The 24,658-nt window shown below is 42.8% G+C and overlaps 1 protein-coding gene across 1 annotated transcript in view; it reads left to right on the top strand.

Annotated features, from left to right (window-relative positions):
- Positions 1 to 24,658, top strand: part of DHX40 (DEAH-box helicase 40) — a 112,247-nt gene that overhangs the window by 75,335 nt on the left and 12,254 nt on the right. Inside the window, exons 13-17 of the mRNA XM_083173771.1 lie at positions 3,558 to 3,672; positions 6,648 to 6,756; positions 14,541 to 14,638; positions 19,886 to 19,955; positions 23,025 to 23,253. Of these exons, the coding sequence (XP_083029897.1) occupies positions 3,558 to 3,672; positions 6,648 to 6,756; positions 14,541 to 14,638; positions 19,886 to 19,955; positions 23,025 to 23,253 (621 nt within the window). The remainder of the gene's footprint in view (positions 1 to 3,557; positions 3,673 to 6,647; positions 6,757 to 14,540; positions 14,639 to 19,885; positions 19,956 to 23,024; positions 23,254 to 24,658) is intronic.

Genomic DNA, 24,658 nt, shown 5'->3' with positions numbered 1-24,658 from the left:
ATTACCACAGTAGACCTGTTGTCATGTACATTGGCTCTCTGTTTGCCCCACTAAATAATTAGGTAATGACTGGGATTTAAAGGGAGACCATTTAACAGCTGGGAAAAAGAATTTGGCCAATGTAGTGGTGTGCGCCTTTAACCCCTTCAGTGGCAATCCCGAGAATTTTCCGGGCTGTGCCTCAATCTTGCAAGCCTTGAAAATTCTCGGAATTGCCACAGTTTAGAGCCGGGCACTCGGCTCCCTCCCCTCTGCCATGCCTCCTAATCCCTCCTCCTCCCCCTCCCCTCCAGCGTTTCTATAGAAGACTCCGGCTGCGGCTTATGACAAGCCAGCTGCCGGGAGCAGGGACGGGGCACTGGGGCGCAGGGCCGGGTAGCGGCTAATTGACATTTCAGCGTCGCTGCCCGGACCTGGGGGGGCAGTGGTGGGTTTTTTTTAGGGAGCGCTCTCCATAAAAAACTCGCCCAGAGGGGAGCGCTCCCTAAAAAAAAAAAAAACACCACTGAAGGGGTTAATGCTCTAAATTTTGTTACAGTGTTTGGCTGGATAACACTGTAGCATAACATTTTGTATGCAGATACAGTCGCAATTACATACAGAATATAGTTATGCTGCATTTCCTTTTAATCGGATATATATGAATATTATGCATTATACAGGGAAAAAGTGCAAAAATTATATGTACAGTTCATGAGCCATTTTGAGAGAGCAAAGTATACTTTGTTATTTTTAAGGTTCAAAATCATTTTAGAATAGATTTTGTTACAAATGTTCTGTAATTGTGCACTTGTAAGTGATTTTGAACATAAGGGAATACAACTCACCCCAAAAACAGCTCTAACTATGTCCGACTTTATAGAGCAGTCTTGTGTCTAACTTTCTAACTCAGACTCTGTTCTATGTGTAACATGGCCAAAACATCAGGATCTGACTATTTACCAGCTACTCTTATTTGGAACACAAAGCATCTGACTTTTAATAAACTTAGGCTGCTGTTACATTAGTTGATTTGACAGAATATATGACTGTTGCGGAAGAATAAGGCACTTCACAAAATTGGACCAAAAAAATCTCCTACATCCCATTCAAAATAATAAAAATAGAGAAAATGAGCTTGTAAAAGTGTTCTTTTGGGGTAGTTTAATTGATTTTGCCGGTTAGTTAATTAGTGGCCACCCAATAAATAATTTCAATTGTTGCTTCATTTGGGCCCAAATGACAAGGAGTACACGTTTCTGAGGTGGCATTTCTAATTTTTAGTTATTATAGAAAGAAAAATGAACCACTTGTTAAATGTGTAGTATTGTCTGCAGTATTTGTTCGGAAGTACAACATTTTACCAGGGGATTCAAAAATGTATAGGTCAGATATTGTGCATAAATAGTAATTTATTTTATATACTCAAGAGTCTGTAAGTTTGATCTTTAGAACTGGAGACCTTTGACTTTTATTTTGTCTATGTTGCATCAAAAGTGCCTGTTTGTCAAGCAATATATTAACCATAGTTAAAGTGTTTCTCTGTAGTTCGATGTCAGTTAAATTGTCTTTTACATTCTTACAGCAGCGTTGTAATTTCTTCAGGAGGAATCGATGATTAGCTATATCCTACATCTCTGACTCTAGATCCAGAGATCGTTTATGAACCATGGGCTTGACTCCGAGATGGATGCAGTTCAAAGATCATTTTATGCAGTGTTGCTTTGTTCTAGCTGACTAATGCAGGCAATTTAATATATCTCCTGCAAAAGGCTCATTTATACTGCAAATTGTAGTCCCCATTGTTACGATCGGGGACTACAGTCTGACCCCCTATGTACCAAACTCTAAGAAGGAAAACCGTTTGGCGTTTGTGCCTGCTGATTTACACCACCTCCCAGAGGTGGATTTAGACCTCTTGTGGCTCAAAGCAAGACACCAACTTGGCGCCTTCTTCCTCATACAATTCATAACACTATATCCTGTTCTCACAACCTCTGGTTGTGACTGCTGTGTTCCAATTCATGTTTCCACCAAGGGGACCTGGGCCATATAAGTCACATGATGTGCTGACCTTGTTTGTGAAGTTTGAAAGTGTAGGCCGTGCATGGGCCCATGATGGCAACTCTGTATTCAAACCCTGTCGGTGGGACCCGCCAGGCCTTAGCCAGATGACTATGTTACCATGACTGCACCTCCACTTCTCCAGATAGTGTAAAAAGGTTTATTCCTTTGGCTAAGGATATTACAGTCCATCAGGATATTACAGTCCCTCTCCAGCTACTTGTGATCAGCTCCAAAACAGGTGTAATATTCACAGAAAGTGTGAAAGACTCCTCCAATATCCTTGGGATGTAACTTGAGACAGCAGTTATTGGTACTGGTGTCCCTGCAAGTTACATTTTAGTACATTATTTATACATATGCCCCTTAATCAGAGGGCAACACCACCCTGCTGGGGTCATTGTACTCATTGTTATTGGATTTACAGCTTCTCTAAACCATTTCCAATGCGGTGATCGCCCTGAGTGAAAAAATATTGGGTACAGTACTTGTTTAGTTTCACAGCGTCATCATCTCAGTCGCAGCAGCATCTGTGTCCCCTTGCGGGGCTCGCTTCGCTCGCCACGCTATCTAAAATCAACTCCATGCCAACGTGGATAGTGGGATTATAAACCAATTCACGTTGGCATGGACTTTATTTCTAAACATACAGGAAAGGGGAGGGGGAGTAGGAGTCCCTCATATTTTAAGAACGATCCCTTCATATGTCAAAATGTGGTTCCTTCACAGCCTTTAGTTTGTAAAAATGCACTATATTATATACGTGTATTTCGCGATAACTGTCAAGGTATTATTTAGTATATCAGGTTTAAGGTTAAAATAACCAGAATCCATTGGGTTTTTGAATGTTTAGCTGGATACACACTATAAGATTCTTTCCAATTTGGCTGGATGGAATACAAATCTGGTACTGTCTGGTAACAAATTTACAATTAAACATTTGCTCCCAACGGTTGAAAATGGACAAAAACAGTCACTATTTGCATAAATTGGTGAAATAAAAATGTTTTAACCATTTTGTCTGACTGACCATTGTTGTCTGTTTTACATGTTTGGTAGCAAACAGTCAATTGTCATTTTCTCCCAGAAATTACCAGATTTATATTGCAACCAGTCAGATTGGAAAGAATCTTTTAGCGTGTATTCAGCTTTTTAGGTTGCCATTGCCGGCATTCTGACAGTTGGGATTTCAACTGCTGGAATATCGATACCATCACCATACACACTGTGTAATGCACATGCAGTGCCAAAATATTGTACATCTCTGTATTGCATTGTGTGTGACTCAGTATCAGGCCATATGTTTTATTTTCTGATTATTATGCCACAGCAGAATTAATTAATTAGTTATAGAGATTGCTGCAGGACCCTCTTTCCCTTTTATCTGTTATTTCCCAGTCTTGTTTTATTACTGGATTGTAAAGTGCACCAGATTATGGTGGTGCTATATAAGTGATGGAAATAAATAGAAGTGCTACTAAATAACTGCTGTCTTTTTTTTTTTTCTTGTCTAGGAGCATCTCAGAAACAGAAGGAAATAGAACAAAGTCATGAAGAGTTATCCCAGATGGCTGGAGGAAACAATGACTTTGCTACCCTGCTTTACATTTTTGAACAGTGCAAATCTGAGTAAGTTCCGTCAAAGATCCTCAGTGGTAGATTTATTAAGCTCGGTGAAGTGATGAAGTGTCTGGTTTTTATCACCGGCCAATCAGCTCCTACCTGTCATTTTTCAAACCAAGCCTGTATCTTCACAGTTAGGAGCTGATTGGCCTGTGATAAAAAAAAAAAACAGACACTTTATCACTTCACCGAGCTTAATAAATCTGCCCCTCACTTCTCCAGTGAATCTCCTTTTAGTGCCTGATGAGATGGCCTTTTGCCACATAGGTAGAAATTTGCAGACATTTGGTCTGCAGAAACCTGTCTTTTTTGCCTTGCACTTTAAATTAATACATGTGCATCGTAAACCTGGACTATGTAAACACCCACTACTGTTTCCCTTCGCTGATGCTGTTTTTCCATGTCCGTATTGCCTTTGAACGGTTACTTGTGGATCAGTAGCAAGTTATTACTTAGCACCCTTACTCATGGAGCATGGATAGCTGCATGTGTCTGAACAGTCACCGTTCATACATTGCCTTGCATATCGAAGCACTATCTTTTATATAGCAGCGCCAATATAGACAAGGGCGCTGATACCACTTCTGCCGCTTAATACTGCTACTCACTGGTCACTGAGGGTTCTGACAAACACTCCCCTATTACTGAGATAGACTAGAGCAGTCCAACTTTTTTTTAATCTGATCATATGCATTTTTTTATTTTATTTTTATTGCTACACCTTTGTCAAAGCTATTGCTTTCAGTACTTATTTATTTATTAGCAGTTTCTTATATAGCGCATACATATTCCCCAGCGCTTTACAGAGAATATTCGAACATTCACATCAGTCCCTGCCCCAGTGGAGCTTACAATCTATATTCCCTACCACATGTACACGCACACAGACATTCTAGGGTTGATCTTGTTAGGAGCCAATTAACCTACCAGTATATTTTTGGATTGTGGGAGGAAATCGGAGGGTACATGGAAGAAACCATTTCTAAATAAAACCCACATAATAGCACATCTGCGGTTTGCCAGAACATATCAGTGACATCACTAAAATGGGAGATTAGGTTATGGGGTCAATGTCTCGCAAACAAAAATATTTGGCCTCAATTTAAAATGTTGTGTGGTGCAAACATGATGCTGTTCTTTCCTTAGCAAACACCATCCTAAGTGGGATATTCAATCTCCGGCGAGCACCTCCCATCGGGGAGATGCCCGCCGGGCCCTATTCAATGCTGTCTTCCCCGACAGCATTGAGCAGGTTATCTCGGCAGAACGAGCCCGACATCACTAGCTGTCGGGCTCGTGCTGCCGAGAACAGCCGGGAAGTGACGAGCTGCCGGCTGCAGCTCGCCTCTTCCCGGCCGCAACTCGCGGCCACGCCCCCTTTTCGCTCCCCGGCAGGCGGGACATTGAATCCCGCCTGCGTGTTCTCGGTCGAGCTGACCGAGAACGGGACTGTGTCACGGCGGTCGAGCAAGTTCGACTGCCATGACCCTGACATTGAATACCCCCCTTAGTGTGGAAGTGGCAGCATTATGTTGTAGAGATACCTTTCCTAGGCATTGTGTTAATTGGAGTGAAATACAGGGAGATTCTGCAAGACAACTGCTTCAGTCTCCTAGAAAACTAAAGGTGTTAGAGTTCACCTTTCGACAGAACAATGATCCACAAGGCCAAAGCTGCACTGGCATGGCGAAACATATTCGGAAAATATCACTCCCAAACTGTGTGCAAGCCTGGTAGAAACTTAAGGTCGATACACACTTTTTGGCCAGTGTGTACGACGAGAGATGTAATGAAAACAGCTGGTCGATAAATCGCTCAGTGCATACACACTTTCCATAGTAGGCAGTCGGTGATGATGCGGGCACATGCATACCTCCCAACATTTGCCCTCTTTGAAGCAGGACACTCACACCTCTAAAAAGGAGGTGTGACCTATGTAAAAGGAGGTGTCGCCTTGCAGGATGCCACAAGCCACGCCCCTGTTTTCCATCACTACGGTAGCATGGCCATAGGCGTGCGCACATTGAGTGTTAAGGGTACACAGGCACCCTCTAATGCTGTGCCCCCACCCCCACACTTATTGCTGCTAGTAATACCAGCCATACCTTTTACCAAAGACTTTTGCTTCCTAGACCTGTATTCCATTAAAATAAGCGACCATCAATCAATTATGTGTGTTTTGTATTGTTAATTGTAGTACACCATTGTCATATCACTACATATCTGTGTCATCCAGATATGTTTGTGACTTTATTTGCATGTATTGTTACACAGAGTAATTAGAAGATTAAAACTGGAATAGGCAGGATATAATGGCGTGGCTGAGAGGCGTTTTATATTGTAGTGAGTGCACGCCTAATTGGCGGTGTTAGACAGACCCAATGGCGGTGTAAGACATGCCCAATAGGTGGTGCTAGGCACACTGCTGTTACAGTGCACCCCCTAATAAAATGTGCTGCGCACGCCTATGGGCATGGCCAATGATGTGAAGCTGCTGGCCCTGCTCCCAGACCCTCTGCATCTCTGAATAGACACTGTGTGCATGCGCACAGAGTCTGTTACCGGCAGGCAGGGGGGACTCCCAACCTCCCCCACCCCACCGCGGGACACTGCCGGCCCCGGGAGGGACACGGGGACGTTCCAAAAAAAGGGGACAGTTGGCAGCAGCTCTCATACACGCTACTTGATTTTGAGCTCTAAGTTTCTCAAAACTGAAAAAAGTGAGCTTCTTATTGCTCAAAATCGAAAGCTGTTATTGGAGCAATAGGAAGACAACAACTTGTACAGACAACATGGTTTATTATTATTATTATTATTATTATTATTTTTTTAACTAAATTTTTTACTTTCACATTTCAGAAAATAAAATATTTTTTAAAGTATGGAATATAAAATGTTGGGCTACCTACTGTTAAAATTTGTACAATACGGTTATTCTGTAGGGAAAAATTAGACCTAATTAAAACATTTTTCTTTGACAGTGACAATCCTGCTTCCTGGTGTCACAAACACTCTGTTCACTGGAGAGCTGTAAAATCTGCGTTCAGTGTGGAAAAGCAGCTTAAAGATATCACAAATAAGTTGAAACAGGTTTGTACCTTCATTTCTTTCACTTGCCGATTTAATAATGTAAAACAATATATTAAAAAATGTACTAAAATATTTAAAATGTGTGTTTGAGTGAAAGAAAGGCAATTGAAAAAAAAATTCCATCCATTTTCTTTTCAAGCAGAGTTGGGATTATTTTTACTTTTTTTATTGTGTGGCTTGTGTTACATGTTTTTGCATAGTTGGGTGTTTGCAAGTTGTATTCTAACATGGGTATAAAATAAAATAAAAGCTGAAGGCACATTTTCATCACAGTGCCTTCAGTGTACATTTAAGTCTAAAGGCCCATACACACTTAAAGATTTTCATTTCAAAAGACTTTGCCAAAATCTCTGAAAGATATATCTTTCACCAAAGTAGTTCGTACACACTGAGCTATTTTCACCAAAGAGCGAGAGATTTTCAGGCGGCGAAAGACTTTGATGAAAATCTTTCATTAAAAAAGGATAATTACATAATGGGCGGGGTTTGAATTCCAAGGGTGGGAGCAGGGGCCCTTTAATTTCAGTGCATTTCTGTTTTTGGGGCCTGATTCAGAACTGATTGCTGGGCTGGGTATATTCGGAGCCCAGCGATCAGGTAAACGCCACCCCGGCTGTTACTGCTATAATATACATTGGTGGGCCGTGGTATATATAGCCGGCAAGATAGCTGGCACTCAGCTCTGTAGGATAATGCGCCCCTTGCCCTCAGTGGTGTCCGGTGATGACCGGGCAGATAAATAGTAGATGTACAGCGGCACTGGGGTCTTCAAATAACTCAGACAAGACGTTGCCACATATGTTAACGTTGTCTGAGTTATTTGAAGACCCCAGTGCCGCTGTACATTTATTATATATATATCATTTTTTATTTATTTATTTATTAGGGAAGCCTTGCATTGGTGGCAGTGGTTATATATATATATATATATATATATATATATATATATATATATATATATATTGCAACGAATAGGCACTCTGGACACTTTCAACATTTAGTCAAATAGAAAATAAGACACAGCTCACACTAGCTGCAGTTGTCAACGTTTCGGGTTACTACCCTTTATCAAGACATAAAAGAAATACAGAGTGGTACTTACATATATAGCCTGTGGCTGTGACAAAAACCCGTGCTGTACAATTAACTCTAACACGCTGCAGCAGGGAGCCGGGTGACGTCATAGATGCGACTGGGCGTCGACGGGTCCGGACTCCCACTAGTGGGCGTGTCAGAGGGTGTGAGTTACCATCACCTAGGTGATACAAAAATAACAAATACATTTAAAATTTTCAGACAGTGGCAGGATAACAGTATCATGTGTATAACAAAGCTCTAATGACTCACTTTAAACGGACTCATCAATGATTATACTTATGTAGCTAGAACATATTATGAAGACAAAGTAAGTGGTCCGTGGTATAGAGATAAACTATAAATTAAATAGAGACACTAACGGAGGGAAAAGCAGTATGACACAAACTGACTGGGAGCAATTACAATGTTGCTCAGGCTGAGGTGAATGATGGGCTTAATTGGAATCACCTCAGCCTGAGCAACATTGTAATTGCTCCCAGTCAGTTTGTGTCATACTGCTTTTCCCTCCGTTAGTGTCTCTATTTAATTTATAGTTTATCTCTATACCACGGACCACTTACTTTGTCTTCATAATATGTTCTAGCTACATAAGTATAATCATTGATGAGTCCGTTTAAAGTGAGTCATTAGAGCTTTGTTATACACATGATACTGTTATCCTGCCACTGTCTGAAAATTTTAAATGTATTTGTTATTTTTGTATCACCTAGGTGATGGTAACTCACACCCTCTGACACGCCCACTAGTGGGAGTCCAGACCCGTCGACGCCCAGTCGCATCTATGACGTCACCCGGCTCCCTGCTGCAGCGTGTTAGAGTTAATTGTACAGCACGGGTTTTTGTCACAGCCACAGGCTATATATGTAAGTACCACTCTGTATTTCTTTTATGTCTTGATAAAGGGTAGTAACCCGAAACGTTGACAACTGCAGCTAGTGTGAGCTGTGTCTTATTTTCTATTTGACTAAATGTTGAAAGTGTCCAGAGTGCCTATTCGTTGCAGCATATACCTCCCCCCCAAAGGGACAGAGAGCACCGGACCACAGAGACCTTTAACAAGGAGAGTGCCAGGCTATTATCCATATATATATATATATATATATATATATATATATATATATATATATATATATATATATATATATATATATATATATATATATATATATATATATATATATATATATAGAATATTTGTAAGGAGGGCACTCACCAATTCGCAGTTAAAACTTCATATTTATTCAAACCTTTAAAATATTGAACATCAGGTTGTTGTCAACGTTTCGGTCCGCATTTCAGACCTTCTTCAAGACAGGTGGATTGATGAGAATACCTTTAAATACCTTACAGTGGATGCACCCGTATGTCCGATATTGTACACGCTCCCGAAGGTACACAAGTCTTTAAGTGCACCTCCGGGGCGTCCTATAATATCGGCCATCGGTTCAGTTCTGCAACCCTTGGCAGTGTTTGTTGACACCTTTTTACAGCCTTGTGTGAGGAAGATGGGGAGTTATGTACAGGACACCCCTGACTTTCTTAAAAAAATTAAAGCATTGGGCCCGGTACCTGAGGAAGCAATACTGGTGTCATTGGATGTGTCCTCTTTGTACACCGTAATCCCCCACGAAGGGGGTTTATCATCCCTAAGAGAAGCGTTGAGTGAGGATCCCCCTGGCCGCCCCCCGGTAGAGTTCCTGTTAGAACTGGCTACATTAGTGTTGACTAAGAACCATTTTGGTTATGGAGGGGGATACTACTATCAGAACCGTGGGACGGCCATGGGGTCCAATCTCGCGCCGGCATATGCAAATTTGTATATGCACCGCTACGAGCATAAATTCATCCTGTCTCGATATCATACTCAGATAGCTAGTTATATGAGATATATTGATGACGTTTTTATTGTATGGGTGGGTACTCTGGTGGAGCTAAACGAGATGATCCAGTATCTCAACCTACTGGACTCCCCAATCAGATTCACATCACATATTGATATGAAAGAATTAAATTTTCTTGATGTCACAATATATAAACAAGTGGATGGTTTAGGATATAAGCTCTATCGTAAGGACACGGACCGCAATGTACTTTTATATGCCACTAGTCACCACTCCGAGAAATTGAAAGAGGGGCTGCCAATTTCGCAATACCTTCGGGTACTCCGCAATAATTCAGATCCAGAGACAGCAGAAGATCAATTAGTGGAGATGACCAATAGATTTTTGGCCCGAGGCTATAAACAAGAGATAGTGGATCGGTGCTTGAATAAAGCCAGAGAGAGATTCCATGAGAACACCAAGAAAGCTCCCTTCGATGAGAGAAGGATGATTTATTCTACTACCTATAATACAGCCTCGCATAGGTTGAAAAAAATCAATCCAAAAATCGTGGCCTATCATTATAAGGGATCCATCTTTGGGTGCTATCAGCAAGATACCACCTATGATCTCATATAAAAGAGGTCCAAATCTCAAGCAGATGCTGATGAGACCCACAATGATACCGGCTCGAGAAACAAAAAATTGGATCCAAACGGGTAAGAAGGGGTGTTTCCATTGTGCGGATTGTATAACGTGCAGATCTATGATGGTTGGATCAACATTTGCACATCCCCATACCAACCAGAGAATAACGATACAGCATAGAGTATCCTGCCAGTCCACGTATATTGTATATTTCTTACTATGCCCATGCGGGTTTTACTACGTTGGTCTCACAACGAGGACATTTCGTGAAAGAATGGCCAACCACAGACGGTCAATTAGGGAGGCAATTGAAAAGAAAGGCTCAGACAAGCCAGTGGCCCGCCATTTTTTAGCAAAGGGTCACACAGTGGCAAGTTTGAAGAGTATGATCATCGACCATATTCCTGCCCCAGGACGTGGGGGTGATAGGGAGAAGCTCCTGAAACAAAGGGAGCTAAAATGGATACAGCGACTTGACACGTGTTCACCAAAGGGACTCAATGAACATTTACCCTACAGTGTGTTTCTGTGAACTGGGATGGCGTTTAAAGTGCGACGAGGAAGTTACCATATTCAGTGACTTGGGACACTCATGCCGTATATGCTGGACACTAAAGGATTTTCTACATAAAAAGTTTTTCTAAATAATATATTTTTCATATATAATTTTTCTTGATTGATCCCCCCCTCTAACTTTTTTTGTAGGTAGACACAATGGAGCAGGGAGAGCTAAATAATATAGTTTTTTTGCTCTCTTGAACAATTTTCTTCATTCTTTGGGTTAATATACCCATGGGGTGACTCTTTTTGTCTTTGTAATGTTTATATATTGTGTGTCTTTATTGAACTGTTTTGTATATATGCAGCTGGGACCATGGTGAACTATATACCTTTGCCATAGAATAGCATCAATGGACAGGATATATATTTTCCATGATAACACCATTAGGAACAAGCAATAGTATATGAGATCGATTTCTCTCTATAATTATGTCATTCATTATTGCCAAAACTGTAGTGTCTAAAACTTTTATACTAGGAGGTACCACTACTATCATGACTGATTTAGTGCCTTTCATAATCGTGGACTGTTGCTAGGCAACGCCTTATTTACTGGTGTCCCCCCTTGACGATGAAATACAACAGGGCTGGACCAGCCCGTTGCCTAGTTACCGATGTATCCATTGAGGGTGAAAAGTATAGGCCCAGTATGTTGCTGGGAGACCGCTGTACACAAAGTACAGGCGGCCTCCTGTTTCGAGTAGACTCGCGTCATCACTGTGTGACGCGATTGTCTGACTCGACGTACGGGGACGCAGTGTGTTGCTGGGAGACCGCTGTACACACAGTACAAGCGGCTTCCGGGTTTGAACAGACTCGCGGCAGTTTCTTGTGACGCGATCATCGGAGTATATGTGCGGGGATTTATCATAACATCCATATTTGTGCTGACTTAAGATGGAGTAAGTAGTTTGAGTGGAGCGCTGGTTATTTGATTGTGGGCAAAATGAGTTAATAATACACACATACATGCTGTTGGCTAATAACGGAAACAAAATGGCGGTGCGTTCCACTGATTTGGAACGCACGCCAGTATGTACTATTCGATGTAACAACGCTAGTCTGTCATTTAACAGACTAAGATTAAGTGATGTGATTTTCGGAGAGTTAGCCATCAGATACCTATTGGGGATTTGTTTTGAACAAGTTTGTTTCTAAAGATTTTAACCTAATTAGGTTAAATGACTGCCCATTGGTCATAATAAGGCATTTCCTGAGTGGGTGGGTATATAAGTTCACCATGGAACCAGTAATAATTAGGTCTCTATTGGAGTAAGATCTCTTGCTGCATGTGTCTGTCTTGAAGAAGGTCTGAAATGCGGACCGAAACGTTGACAACAACCTGATGTTCAATATTTTAAAGGTTTGAATAAATATGAAGTTTTAACTGCGAATTGGTGAGTGCCCTCCTTACAAATATTCTATGTGATGGTCCAGTGCCTTGGAGTGAGCACTACCTGGATGAACTATTGTCTGGAGTGCGGATTTCTATGTATATATATATATATATATATATATATATATATATATATATATATATATATATATATATATATAAATAGGGAAGCCTTTCATTGGTGGCAGTGGAGCTGCGTCAGCATGGGAACACTGTGGAGCGGGCGGCTGGAAGCACTTTGCCGCGTTCCGACACTCCGAGTCAGAGGGAGCTGCTGCGGGCGGGTGAGCGTCTTTTTCCCCCTGCTCCGTCTCCGTGCTGCGAGCAGGGGGACGGGAAGGGGGGAGAGCAGGGGGAGGCGGCGGGGCGGCGGTACATGGGCTGAAAGTGGATAATCTTTCAGCCCGTGCTGCGTACACACTCAGCGATGATGGATAAAAAAACATCCATCATCGCTGGCATGCTGGTAAAACCAGCCGACGTGGGTCCTCGCTAGCGATGATGCGGGAGCGCGCATCATCGCTAGTAAGCAATCTGTGGGGCATACACACTAGGCGATTTTCAGCTGAAAATCGCTCAAAACGGCTGTTTTGAACGATTTTCATGTGAAAATCGTCAAGTGTGTATGGGCCTTAAAAGTAAATTGGTATTTTAAGGGGATGTAGCCATAATCTCAATTTAGAGTCTACAGTTATAAAGATGACTTTGAACATGTTGGCATTTACGGACCGGCAGCAGTGGCAGAGGGGAAAAAAGAACATTCAAAAGAATGGGTGGCCACTGTTTGATTGAGAGAGCTCTCTCAGCCAATCAGCGTCCGCCCATTCATTTAGGTTTTTTTTTTTAATTCTCCCACCCCCAGCTGCTGCAGCTCACCGGTAGTCTTTCCGTGCAATAAATCCTAATTATCCACGTGTACATTTGCATAGCCTCTTATTCCAAAGACACAACCTCTCTTAATTTTACCAGTACCAAATTTGTTGGCCTCTTTTCCAACTTCCTACAATTTCTAAAAAACTATGCATGTATGACAATTAAGTAAATGCCGTATGACAAACAAACAAGCATGAAAGAATTCTCAGAATTATACAGGAGCATGCATACACAAGCACACATAATTTTAGAAATTAAAACACATAATAGCCATCAGTTTTCTACACAAGCTAGGCATTTTTCTACCAATTTAAAATGGTAAGGTTATAGCTTCTCTGTATTCTGATCTGCATCGGTAGCAATCTTTCCTGGCTGTCAATCCGAGCATTCTTGTACCAGCTGCACCCTGATTGCAGCACAGGCTTCAAAGTGGACGAAATAGCATTTGGTTGAAATGTAAAAGCATCAGCACAAATTTATTTTGTTTTCCTCATTGACAATTATGTGCTCTGCAAATGTGGCTCATTCTATTGTTAGGTGTAGATAAATGTAATTATAATATTGTTTTTAATAGATTACTCCTTGTTCTGCAAAGAAATGTTGGCAAAAAGTTGCAAAAAATGTCAGTTTTTCACATAACCAATAATTGGTACCAACCATGGCCTTGTGAAGCGCATTTATTTGTACTATGGAAAAAAATGGTATGCTACAGTTCAGTGAACATTGGGGCAGATGTATTAAGCCTTAACAAGAGATAAATACAAGTGTGATAAGAAGAGATAAACGTCCAGCCAATCAGCTCCTTACTGACTTTTTTCAAACACAGCCTGTAACATGGCAGTTGGCAGGTGATTGGCTGGATGTTTATCTCTTTTTATCACACTTGCATTTATCTCTTGTTAAGGCTTAATACATCTGCCCCAGTATGAGATAAGGACTGTATTGTCAATTTGGTCTGTACACACTATGGGGTTATTCATAGACTAGTCGAAAAAAAAACAACAAACACATTTTGCCATTTTTAGATAAAATTTAAATTCAACTTATTCAATCACGTGACAATTTTTCATAAATTTTTTTCCCTGTGTTTTCGGCAAAATTACATTCATTTTCAAGAGGTTTTTTTTGTCAATACAGTTTTTACTTAAAAAAACAAACAAACTGTGGATCTGCATCAGCAAAAAATTACTAAAAACCTTCTGCAAAAATGGCCGCAAATGAATACGTGGTGTAAAATGGACAATTGGTAGACTCGCTGCAAATACCAGAATTATCATTCTTTTAGAGAACGTGTAATAGTAAGAATTATTGTTATTATTCATTATGTGCAATCATTTTGAACTGAATAGATGTTTTTAGTACTATTTAATTTGCATGTATTAATTTAGATGAAAGATTTCCCAGTAGAAACAACTGCTCCTGGTCCTAGTGATGAGATGCTGAAGCAATGTCTTTGTGCCGGTTTTTTCTCCAACGTCGCCAGAAGGTAAGGCCTGCACATTTTGCTGTACAACACTGCACACTAGTCTGCGCCTCAGGGCCTCTAAGTGATGAGATACTATTTGACTAAATTCTCTACTAATATTTCTGGAATCTAGTCATTTTGCAGCATGTACCATGATGCCTTTTTTTTTCCTTTTAAATATATTAAAATGAGAATTTTTATATTTTTTCTTCTAATTATTGCTGTCATAGTTGAGTGAAAAAGATGATGTGCAGTAAATCTGATCATGCACAATACCAAGGCCCAGAAACTTCCATTTTCCATAGTTGTAGGTAATGTTATCTGTAACAGGGTGTTAGCACCCGGAAGTACAGCACTGCCCAGCATGTCGTCTGGTCACCCTGGGCAGCTGTAGAGGCTGCAGGACGCATGTCTGGAGCACCCAAAGGGGGCATGGATCATAGGATAGACCAGAACTACTGTAGGTCGACATGGGTAAGGTCAGGTCATCAGGGTCATTAGGTCGACATGGGGAAGGTCAACATAGGGTTTTTCACTTTTTTGTGACGAATTTCAGGACAGACAACATGGACACTGAAACGTAGCACTCGCTGCGCTCGCCATGCTTCGGGCATGGTGCCTCTCTATGCTCCGCGCACTATTTTATTCTCCCACCAGGCCCTAGTGGATGGTAATGCATGAAATACCTCCTGTCGGTTCAAAAAGAAAGTGAGAAACCCAATGTTGACCTTCCCCATGTCAACCTTTTGCTTGTGTTGACCTAATGACCCTGTCGACCTAACTCATGTCGACCTAGTGGTGTCCACCTAATGCTTGTTGAACTAGTGACCATATTCCCCCAAAGCGACTTTTTAATACATTTAAATCACTTCTTTACCCTCCTTCACCCACCCCACCTGCCAATATCCGTGCGCAAGAGCTTGCTTCCTTCTTCAAGGAAAAAAATGCTAAAATCCAAGATGAAATTGCATGCTCTTCTTTAGCCAGTGACTTGCTTACTTCCTTTCCTGAGTCCTTTGCCACTTTCTCCTTATTTGACCCCACAAGTGAGGATGAAGTATCCACACTCTCCTCATCCTCCTACTTCACTAACTCTCCTCTTGATCCTATACACTTACAAGTCAGTAAAGCTCTGTCCCCTGTGCTTATCCCAAGCTTAACTAAAATCTGTAACCTCTCTCTCTCTCTACTGGTATCTTTAATTCTCTGTTCAAGCATGCATATATTACTCCCATTCTAAAACAAAACACAATTCTGATCCAAACGGTCTCACTAACTACTGTCCTATCTCTCAGCTCCCATGCCTCTCCAAGCTGCTTGTGAGACTTGCCCACAGTCACTCACCTCACACAGGGGCAGATGTATTAAGCCTGGAGGAGAGATAAACTGGAGATAAAGTGGAGATAACTTGGAAGCGTTAACGCCAATCAGCTGTGTTTGAAATATGACAGGTGGGATCTGATTGGCTGGTGCGTTATCTCCTTCCACTTTATCTCCAGTTTATCTCTTCACCAGGCTTAATACATCTGCCCCACACTGTCTTACCTCCTAGAACTTATTGGACCTGCTTCAGTCAGGCTTTCGCTCTCAACATTCCACAGACTACACCGACTTATTTCAAAATATATCCCCACCTGACCTGTCTGCTCTGCACAAGATCTGCGTCTCTCATCCACACTCATTACTTGCTCCCACTTACACTTGCAGCCTCCAAACTTTCAAGCGTTCCCTGAAAACGCAGGGGGGGTGTTAGTGGTGCCAGTGTGCATGCTCAGAGAGAGAGATGAGGAGAGCAGAGAGAGAGAGCAGATAGAGGGTGGGAATGGGATTAAAAATAGGCCCTGGCATTGAAAGTACGCAGGCCTACCTTGGCGTTAATAGTCGAAAAAGTGGGTGGGGCCACTCAAAAGGGGGTGTAATCTTGAGTGTAGTGTACCACACCATATACCACTTCTACACCTTATGCAACAAAATAGTAGACCTCCTCATACCCGCCTCTTACACATGATGCAACACCGATTGAGCCAAAATTCACATAAGGCTACACAGATTACGCCAATATGTCCATTACGTATTATGCCAAACACCATAATGCCAATTACATGCTCATTGCCATGTGGGATTCCATGCTTGTTGCCATGTGGGAAATTTTTTTTTTTTTGTCCCGGCCAATGATGCTTATGCAGAAAGGAATAGTGGGTCCTGGACTCCTGGTGAGTGTGTGTGCGGTGTGGGGGTGGGCACACTGGCACCCAGTATTGGTGCAGCATAGTGGGCACAGGGGGCACCCAGTATTGGTGCAGCATAGTGGGCACCCAGTATTTGTGCAGCATAGCGGGCACAGGGGCAGAGAACAGATGGATTGCTGGATCAGTGCTGTTAGCAGTGAATAGCTGGAGTAGCCACAAGTGCCCCTTTGTTCCCTCCTGCTGCAGGTGGGTGGCTTATAGCTAAACGTTATCTTTCCCCCGCAGCGGTGTCCGGCTCCATTAGAGGCTGCACAGTGCAATGCCCCAGCAGGTGGCACATTCTAATGGTGTGACTATACAGCAATGTTTCGTATGGTCGCCTACATGGTGTACAGGCAGCATTGCTTCTGTCTGCTAATGATAACAGTCCCCACAGAGGAAACTAGTTATTTTGTCAATGCAGTGAGGGGTGTGGAGGTGCAGGGGGTGAGGAGTGAGAGGTGTGGAGGGCAGGGTGTGGAGAATGAGGGGTGTAAGGGGCACAGTGTGTGGGGAGTTAGGGGTGTGGGGGCGCAGGGTGAGGGGTTCAGGCTGTGGGGGGATGCAGGGGCCGCGCACAGTAGTAGAATTTTTGCCTAGGGCTGGGGACGGGTGCTAATGAATCTTCCACATGCCCTGCCTGTGCTAGTGTCTTCACAGCTGGGCAGAGAGCAGAGAGCTGCCCGGCTGTATTGTCAAGATCAAGAGGACACTGCAGCAGCCCTAGGTCCCGTCCTCCTGACTCCCGGCTATTTTAAAACTTGCGCTGCTGCAGCTGCCTGCCGGGTCCGCAAGCCAATCGTAGCTCGCTTGCGGTCCGACAGCCAATCAGGAGTGGTGTCTCCTGATTGGCTGCCGGACCGCAAACGAGGTCCGATTGGCTTGCAGACCTGACAGGCAGTTTTAAAATAACCGGGAGTCAGGAGGACGGGACCTAGGGCTGCTGCAGTGTCCTCTTGATCTTGACAATACAGCCGGGCAGCTCTCAGCTCTCTGCCTGGCTGTAAATGCTCTCCGGCGGTGGGAGTTAAAGTTAAAAAAAAAAAAAAGTGTCAGAAATAACAGGGGGGGCGCGTGCTGAACTGGATAATCCCCCACTGTGTAGCACACACTGCAGGTGTCCTTGTGTTGCATCCAGTGGGACTGACATCAAAGTTCCTGCCAGTGGTTGCCTAATGTAGCAACATGGATTTGTACCTTTGATATTGACCCTAATGTACTGTCCCGTCTTTGTCTTACTATATACAGTCACACATAGTTACAGTTATCACTGTGGTAATAGTAGTGACCTAAACAACTTGAAAATGAGCATTTTTATAATTTTCTCCAGGGTCACTTAATAAGTCCCGAATCTGGCCCTGTAGTTTCTTCACTTACATGTATTTTACTAAAACCCTGCACATCACTCTAGTAAGAATCGTAGAAGTGTAAAAATCACTATTAGAAAATCGCTACCCTAGATATGCAATCTCATCACATTTCTGCGATGCAGTCACATTGCAGGGAGGGACATTGTATGCTGGGCGGCCCCCACAGTATGCGAGAGACACCAGTTGCAGTTTTGCTTTTTAAGGAAAACTGCAATTGATACTGAATCAGGCCTCTGTGTTCATGTCGATAGATATAATACTAAACGTTAGTCTTGAAACAACACATTATATAGAAATTCTCAATCCCTTAATCCACTAAAACCTCTACACACAAACAGTGGACAGACTATGGCTATATGTACTAGTATGTGTACTCCCTAATCCTCTTTGTACGTCTCACTCCCTTAAACACTGCTTTTTATGCAGAAGAGGAAACATCTGTGCACTTGCAAACACTGCAGAAACATCTGTAATCACTAACAACCATTGGCCTGTAATCGTTTGGTTCATCTTGTATTCTACCCCATTTTACTTGTTTGCTGCACTATGCCATGTAACATGTACTGTGCTCACACTTTTCCTCAACATCAAAATTGCTCATTTGAATGATATCCCAAACACACTTTGCCTGTGTCTTTTCCAATGAAAGCAATTTATGAAACTTTTAGTTAAAGGTTTCGGTACTCTTTACCTAGCACGGCGCCCGCGATTACAATCGCGGGCGTCGGGGGTAAAAAATCGCGGGCATCGCGGGTAAATCAAAAACGGGTGCGACGCGATGCCCGCGATGCCCGCGATTTTCCCATAGGGATCAATGTTAAAAGTCAGATTGGTCGCGATTTTAGCGTTAATTGGCTCAATGCCCGCGATTTTTACATAGGAAACAATGTTAAATGGGCCACAGAGCCCTAATAGTCCCCCTGAAGTGTGAAATGGCCCCCACAATTTTTAACGCCACCCCACGATCAACATGAACCCGAAGCGTGGCGAGCGCAGCGAGCCCGCGAGGGGCGGCGGTACGCGTCCTCCGACCTTTTCATACCCCCACTATCCACGTCGGCGTGGAGTTGAGAATAGAATAGTGTGGCGAGCGCAGCGAGCCACCGCGCCCGAAGCGTGGCGAGGGGACGCGGATACCTTCACAGTTATACGCGTCCCCTCACGGGCTTCACAGGTGTCCGTGGCGACGCGGACACCTGTGAAGCCCGCGAGGGGACGCGTTTACCTGTGAAGGTATCCGCGTCCCCTCGCGGGGCTCGCTGCGCTCGCCACGCTTCGGGCTCGGTGGCTCGCTGCGCTCGCCACACTATTCTATTCTCAACTCCACGCCGACGTGGATAGTGGGGGTATGAAAAGGTCGGAGGACGCGTACCGCCGCCCCTCGCGGGCTCGCTGCGCTCGCCACGCTTCGGGTTCACGTTGATCGTGGGGTGGCGTTAAAAATTGTGGGGGCCATTTCACACTTCAGGGGGACTATTAGGGCTCTGTGGCCCATTTAACGTTGATTACTATGTAAAAATCGCGACCAATCTGATTTTTAACATTGATCCCTATGGGAAAATCGCGGGCATCGCATCGCACCCGTTTTTTAGTGCATGCGATGGTCGCGATGGGCGCCGTGCTAGGTAAAGAGTACCAAGGTTTCATTTGCATTTGTGCTGTTCCTATAGGTCTTTTGGAAGAACATTCTGCACAATGGATGGGAATGGCAGTGTGGTGCACATACACCCTTCATCAGCTGTAAGTATTTTTAATAATAGATACTCATCTCTCATTGTTTAGACTGTTTTGGGTTTCCTATCCCTAATATAATATACAAGTGAAACAAGCATTTGCTAATACTGTGATGCATCTCTCATACAAACGTTATCTAAAGTATTCAATGATCCATCCGTGACTTCCTCCACCCTTGACCCATCCGATCCCGCCACCTCCACTACCTCTCTCCTTCTGCAGCTAATTCCAATCTTGCCCAACTCCTCAATCTCTCCTTATAAGGCATTGTGCTCTCCACATTCAAGCATCGATTTGTCTCCCCATTCTTAAAAAAACCTACCCATGATCTGAACACTCTCTCCAAATACTGACCCATCTCACTTCTACCCTTCAAACTACCTCCAACCTCCTTAAGCACGTTGCTTTTTTTTACTGCACCTGTGTGTTTTCATTGTAAGATGGATCTTTTATCAGAGAAACTACTTGGATAGCCTAATTTAAAAAAAATGGCGAAAATTAGCGGAAAACTTCTGGGGTTTTTTTTCGCTGCCAAGGTTTTGTTGGGGGGTAATTCATATCCCCCTTAGTTTGAAACTACTTATGGAGAACATTATCAATACATTAAAATAATATACATTTCTTGATTACTATGTAACCATTTTGTAAGTAAGTACAGGTTGAGTATCCCGTATCCGTTATCCAAATTATTCCGAAAACCATACATTCCAGAAAGTGAAAAAAAAAAATTTTTTTTGCTAAAAACTCACTGGGGACATTTGTAACCGCACTACTGGTGACATGATATGTAACTGGCACTATATAGGTGCAAGAAAATGATTGCTTGGCATTCAAATTCAATATCTGAGATAGTACACACATTTTGTTTCATGTTTTGAAACCTTGTTTTTTGAACAAATAAAATATATTTGTGTGTATTTTATGTTGTGATAAAATATATTTGTGTGTATTTTATGTGTTTATACAGCAAACATGCAAGATACTTCAAAATACATAATTGAAATATTAAAATATTCCGAAATACGGAATAATCCGTTATCCAAAATTCTCCTGGTCCCGAGCATTTTGGATACGGGATACTCAACCTGTATGTCCAAATTAGCCAAATTAATACTTCAACAAAAAATGTATTTTAAAAAATCACTTAAATAAACATCACATTAAATAAAACTTCCAAATGTATATTAATTTAGCTGATGTTTATTTTAAAAAGATAAAACTTTTGAAAACAAATAGGGTGCTCATTACCCTTTCAGTGCCAACATCTCTGTTGCTAACATTTGTTATATACATTCAAATAAAAATGTTGTGTAAAAAAAATATTAGATTTCTAATATGGGGTATTCAATTAGATCTTTCACACAAAAAGAAAAAACTTTTTGCATAAAACACATGTTTAGTGAAGTTTTCACCTCTGCAGCCCCAAAAAGCTGGCTCTTATATGGAATTTTTCTTCACCTGTCTGAGGCAGGTAAACAAAATCCCCATGCTGGTTTATCAGGGCTAGTAGGATAGCCCCTTGTGAATCAATTAATCACAGTCAATGTCCAGGGGTAATTGGATACCCCCCTCTCTTTGGACTGGTAAAAAAAATGAATTACTGTACACAAAAGCAAAATCTCTTTAATGGGCAAAACCACATGCACTACATGTGCAGAGAGAGCTACATTTGGGTGAGGTTTGTTCATACTGAAATCTATATTGTGTAAAAATAAAGCAGCACAGAAACAAAATAACTCACCAAATCTAACTCTCTGCACATGTTACATCAGCCCCACCTGCAATGCACATGGTTTTGTCCATTAAAGGAGGAGTTTGCTTTTGCGAGCCAACCTGAATCGCTCCTTCTGCTCCTGGCTGCCTTAAAGCCTGAACTGCAACTGGTTTGAATCAGTAACAGAACCTGTGTATATAAGGGTCCAAGTATTAAGCTGACAAGCTGCTCTCAGCCAAGGAGTTGAGTGGCCTGTCACAGTAAGGGAAGGGATACGACACCTCTGGTGAGAGCGGCGTGTCGGCTTTTTCCAGCCCCATTGGCAATGAGCATGTAGCTCCCCCTGGGCAACTAGCATGCATTACCCCCTGGGCAATGAACATGTAACTCCCCCTGGGCAATGAGCATGCAACTCCCCCTGGGCAATGAGCATGCAACTCCCCCTGGGCAACGAGCATGCAATTCCCTCTGGGCCACGAGCATGCAATACCCCCGGGGCAATCTCCTACATCATGCCGCACGTTCCGGTCCCCTACATACCAGTACTTTCCATCCCATTCCCCGACATCACAAAACACATCCCATCCTCTACATCACACTGCACATCCCCAACCTCACATTACAAATATTTGAAATTATGAAATATTTTGCAGCATGAGGACACCTTACACAACATAGCACATGTGACAGAGTCACAAAAGCAATGCCGTAATGGCCCTTACCTTGATCCTCTGCAGGTAGGAGGCTGGCACATGTCCCTGCTGCAGGCTAGCCATTACCAATGCTGTTTACACCATTCCAGAATCATAAAGCTCTCCTCAGTCCTGAACTACTATATCAAATTAATACAAGGCTCAATTCTCATTTTGACTCCTCTCCTGAGTGACTGTGAAAGAGGCCATTTAAAGGGGGGTATGTAATCCAGGATCACGGCTGTCGATCCCTCCGGACAGACGTGATCCTGGCCCATTTGCGGTCTGATTGACTCCCGCCTGTCGTTCTGAAGTCGATGTCCCACCTGACAATCAGCGCAAAGGGTGCATGGCCGTGAAAACGGCCGTGGATTGTCGATCTGCGGGCGGGATTGCGACAATCCACGGCCGTTATCGGCAGAATGGGCCCAACAGCTACTAGAGTAGGGCCCGTTCTGCCGTGATTCCACTTCAATGATGTCGCTAAAGACAGCATTGAATAGGGAGCCACCGCTATTTCCCCTGTCGGAAATAGTGGCGGCAGATTGCATACCCCCCAAAGTGTCCAAGACAACAAATAATGAGTCATACGCTGTTAGCAATAATTAAGCTGATCCTGTGTTGAAACTGATGTTCTAAATTTTTTGTAAATGTATTTCTATTTATAAGCTATTTGGACATGAAGCCAACATGGAGTGGATATTGTTCCACAATGTCTTGGTGACATCGAAGACATTTGTCAGGACTGTGTGTCCCATCCGCTATGAATGGGTTAAAGATTTACTACCAAAGCTACATGATATAAATGCCTATGAGCTCAGCAGTGTGGCCAGAGAAGAGGTGACTGAAGAGGAAATGGCTAAATGGGAATCTAGGGAACAAGCAAAGCAGCACAAAGGTGAGATTACGTCTGTGTAATCTATAACTATTTTATATACTGTATATCAATGTATGTATCGCTGTGTAAGAGAAACTGCCCTAACACAATGTACACATAAGAGCAGGGGCGTCACTCAAAATGGTAACACCCGGTGCAGTGGATCTAATGTCTGTGTGTCAATAAAAATAGTGAGTGGCCTCATGACCTTAACCCCCATTTCATCACTCTGGGTGTCACATGGGATGCAGTCAATTTACCAAGGGATGTTTGACCGACGGTCAATATACCGACACAGACAATATACCGATATTCATCATACCAGCATGTTCAATTGACAGACATAGGGCTGTATTCAATGACAAATATTCTCTGTGCATGGCGAGAGATTTTTTCTCTCGCCATGCACTCGCCCTGTTCCGGAGGGCTCGCTGCCACTCCTGCTCCCACTATTCAATGTGGTTAAGACTCGCCGCCACTCGCGGCGAGTCTTAACCCCTGCTGCGGACGAGCGTCCGCGGCAGGGAGCTGGCAGGGAGCCGGGGGACGGTGGCAGCCAGGGAGATTAAAGTCTCCCTGGCTGCCCCAGAACATATGTGGAGGGGAGGAGGGCTTCCCGGGACCCAGGCAGCACAAGCTGCCTCCCCCTATAGCCAGTAGGGGACCCAGTATTCACTGCACCCAATCGTGCATATGTAATGATCGGGTGCAGTAAAAATATGAATATCTAATGAGCGGCTCGAGAGCTCCGGCCCCCTGCTGGCTGCTCTGTGTAAAAAAAAAAAAAAAAATTACAAAAATATTTTTTTTTTATTACATATATATTCATGTGCTATAAGCACATGAATAAAAATAACATGCCCCTTTACAGAAAAAAAATCCTGATTTTTTTTTTTTTGACACCAAAAAAAAAAAAACATTTAGTTTAAAAGTTCACATTCCAGTTCTCCATGAAAAGATGGAGAATTGCTACACGGAGAGACACGGCGAAAATCACTAAAAAGACGGCGAAAATATCACATTGAATAGGGTGGTTCACTTTTGGAGAGCAAAATGCTCCTTCCAACCCGAAAATAGCACAAACTCGCCATAAAACAAGGCAAATTTTTCTCATTGAATACTGGCCTTAGTCATAATACCGACATTTAACATGTAGACAGACAGGTCAACATGTCGACATGAGTTTTCAAGCAATTTTTGCCCAAACACAGGCATTTTCATACTTTACCATCCCAGTGGACCTTAATGGGAATTTAACAGCGAGGCACTGTGCCCGAAATATGGTGAGCTCAGTGTTGGCATGTTAAATGGCTGTAGTTTGACCATGTTGGTCAGTTGAACATGTCAATATAATGAATGTCCGTATATTGACCGTGTTGGCATTTTGACTGTCGGTAAAAGGGTGTTGTTATAATGACCGTCGGTC

Source organism: Crinia signifera, chromosome 2 (assembly GCF_055691185.1).
Source record: "Crinia signifera chromosome 2, ASM5569118v1, whole genome shotgun sequence".
Lineage (NCBI taxonomy): Eukaryota > Metazoa > Chordata > Amphibia > Anura > Myobatrachidae > Crinia > Crinia signifera.
Note: the sequence above shows the minus strand (reverse complement) of the source record. Positions and strands in the feature narration are given on the sequence as shown.